The 3,022-nt window shown below is 32.6% G+C and overlaps 1 protein-coding gene across 1 annotated transcript in view; it reads right to left on the bottom strand.

Moving 5' to 3' along the window:
- The window catches only part of LOC108578098 (pyruvate kinase-like), an 11,190-nt gene that overhangs the window by 3,167 nt on the left and 5,001 nt on the right, over positions 1-3,022 (bottom strand). Inside the window, 3 exon segments of the mRNA XM_017941352.1 lie at positions 43-261; positions 530-707; positions 1,273-1,511. Coding sequence (XP_017796841.1) covers positions 43-261; positions 530-707; positions 1,273-1,511 — 636 coding nt within the window.

The following is a 3,022-nucleotide window of genomic DNA, read 5'->3' as shown; positions in this document are numbered from 1 at the left end:
ATGTTGGGAATAGTGCAAAAACCTTATACAGTCTACGCATACCCATTTCTTTTAAGCGACTTTTAACGCTGAAAATCATTTCCTTATTGCGCGCATGATTCACTATGACAAAATCGCATTCCAAAGCGGAAGCCAATTTGACGTGTTGAGTATCCTTTTCCGAAATTTGTGGCAACGAAATTATACTGTCTAATAACTGTACCAATGCATCGTCCCTTACAGTACCACCTTTGACGACTTTACAAATCAAAGATTTCTCACCTGTATTAAAATAATTCGAAATTTTACTCATTTTTTGTAGTCACAGAATTTGAGACGTTCTTCGTTTAATTCTGAGCCATGATTCAGGTTTAATTTAATTCTTACACCCTTTTTAAGATATCCTAGTTTAACGTTGAAAAATGATGTGAAAATTAACTTATAGCGTATTCAATGGTAAAGAGATTTAAAATTTTGATATTACTCGTATAATTCTATTTTATTAATGGGACAAATACGTCCCAAAAAATATAAAATTCAATTAACTAACGTATACAGGTGACTTGTAATAAAACAGTGCCTCGATCGATGAGTATTCTGTCGCCGGATCGACATATTCGAGGTAATTCGCTATAAGAAATCCAGAAACACCCAGCGGATCCTGCACGTTTTGCAATATCATTTGTTACCAGCCTGACCAAATTACCTGTTCTTAATTTAGCGTACCCCTGAAAATATACGCACTCGATACGTACAAAAATAAGACCGATAACGCTAAATTTAAAAAATATTTAAAAAAGGAAGAAACGTTGATAATTTCTTGCACAAAAAGAAGTTGAAAATATATATCGTTTTATATAAGGATTTCAAGACAATCGATCTTAAAAGTTCGTTAATTGAGGAGTTGAAATGGTGAAAAATGTAAGTTTGGAAAAAATAAAATAATCATTTTTTTAATGGGAAAGAATGTAAATTTCATACTTAATACGGATGGTAAACGCTGTAAGTGTTAGAATAATTTAAATACGATACAAAAAGAGCAGTACAAACATGTTTACCTTAATTCGAAATAATTTAAATTCACAAATCTATGCATGAATAACAGAATAACAAATGTAAACACCCTAATCTCGTGGTTAATTATTTATTTCATGATAATTTTTCTATTTCATTTAATTACTATCTTCTTTATAGGAACAATGATGGATATCACGATGGGTTTAATCTATACCGTACTCATTTTGTATCGCTAAAATTAATACTGATTTATGAGATATTAAATGATAGTCATACTAGGCACAGCTCGTCACCGTGAAAACCACCCGTCCTTATTTCAGGACCTCGAAGATTCATTGCAACACCTAAGGGGTAAACCTCGCTCGTGAATTCATACATCCTATTCCCAGCTTCTCTAATAGACCGAACAGTGATTGCATGCCATTTTTCCGTTTCATGAGACATGTTCAAGCGGACTATGTTTGCTCCAGCCATCATCATATCAACGATGGCGTCAGGATGAGAATTCATTTTACCTATAGCAAACGTATACACTATATCACTGTGCGTTGCAAGTTATATAAAAATTTTGAGAAAAAAGTTAGCAGTTTTTTATCATTCAAATCAATCGAAATTGCTATTGATCTCTACAACGTCAATTTTAAATCTGCGAAGAATTAGTAGCAGATTTAATATTAATGTAAATTGGCGGGTGATTGCAAACTTTTGGCCGGTAATGTATATGTAATATCGTACAGAACACAATAATTTTTGTACCCGAGTGTAATACTCTCCTTTTTATTATGAAAATTGTTACAATGGAATTATGTTCAGAATTCTATGCATTTAACAAAGAAAAGGAATGAAAATATTAAATTGAAACAAACAAAAGAATCACAAAGAAACCAAAATAAAGAAATGAAAAGAAACTATCAAAATGTTTAGTGTTTTATCAATATTTCTGTTCCATCGTAATCTTTCTATTTGGACAAGCATCGAAGTTTAACCGAATACAGTAAATTCTCTACAAGAGTCAGTAAGTTTGGATTCTACAAGTGACAGTATAGATGGTCCTACGCCTAGGTCTGTGTCATTGCTGCGCCCATGTTATCTCGCTCGCAGTCAGTCAAGCGTGTAACGTTACACCAGTCGGTTTCCTTTAGGAGATTTCACAGCTCGACAATTCATAATAGAAAAATACGTCAGATTTACAGGTTGCTGTCAGGCGGCCACAAGAAAATACATTTTAAGGATAGGGTTATAGTATTATGCTTTATAATTTTTTTTTTTTCAATTGAAAATAATGTCTAGCTAGCTATGACGTTCAAAATTTTTAGTTGACAACATTTATTTTATTTTAATTATTCTAAACATTTGAGGCACTCCAGTCACTGATGACCACCATGGCCATATCGAGGAAACAATCTAATGTTAATACTTATTGAGTGTTTAATTTAATTTCATAATATATCGCTTTAGCGAGCCACCGTTTGGTTGCCAGTTGTTTATCACGTACAGTCGACCAACCTCCACGTAAAAAAAAAAAAAAAATGTAGGGTCGATTTCACAAGTATCAGTAAAATGTAGGGTCGATTCGACAAGTGTCGGTAAAATGTAGGGTCGGCCTACATCCACGCGAATTTATATTATTTTCAATATTATTATTGAAGTAAACTTTCGTAGAACGAGAGTGAAAAATTGAAAGAATCAAAAGAAAATTTGAATAAAATACGCGACGAGAATTGGGGAGAAGCATAAGTTAAACGCGTAAAAATATTCAATACTAAACGAACTAGGGATGAAGCTATTATTTCAATACGCGATGTACTGACTCTAGTATTTACTAAAATTCAAAAATTCTCGCACAAATTCCGAAAATAAATTATTAATTACGGTAACCTACTGAGACGGTTTAATTTAGGATGGGCATAGTTCACTCGTTGCAAATCAGCTCACAATATACAATAATAAATCAACTAACTACTGAACATGCAATTCATGCAAATTCGTTGGATGGTAAATTATTACTAAACAAAATTCAATATCA

Source organism: Habropoda laboriosa, unplaced genomic scaffold (assembly GCF_001263275.1).
Source record: "Habropoda laboriosa isolate 0110345459 unplaced genomic scaffold, ASM126327v1 scaffold1220, whole genome shotgun sequence".
Taxonomy (NCBI): Eukaryota; Metazoa; Arthropoda; class Insecta; order Hymenoptera; family Apidae; genus Habropoda; species Habropoda laboriosa.
Note: the sequence above shows the minus strand (reverse complement) of the source record. Positions and strands in the feature narration are given on the sequence as shown.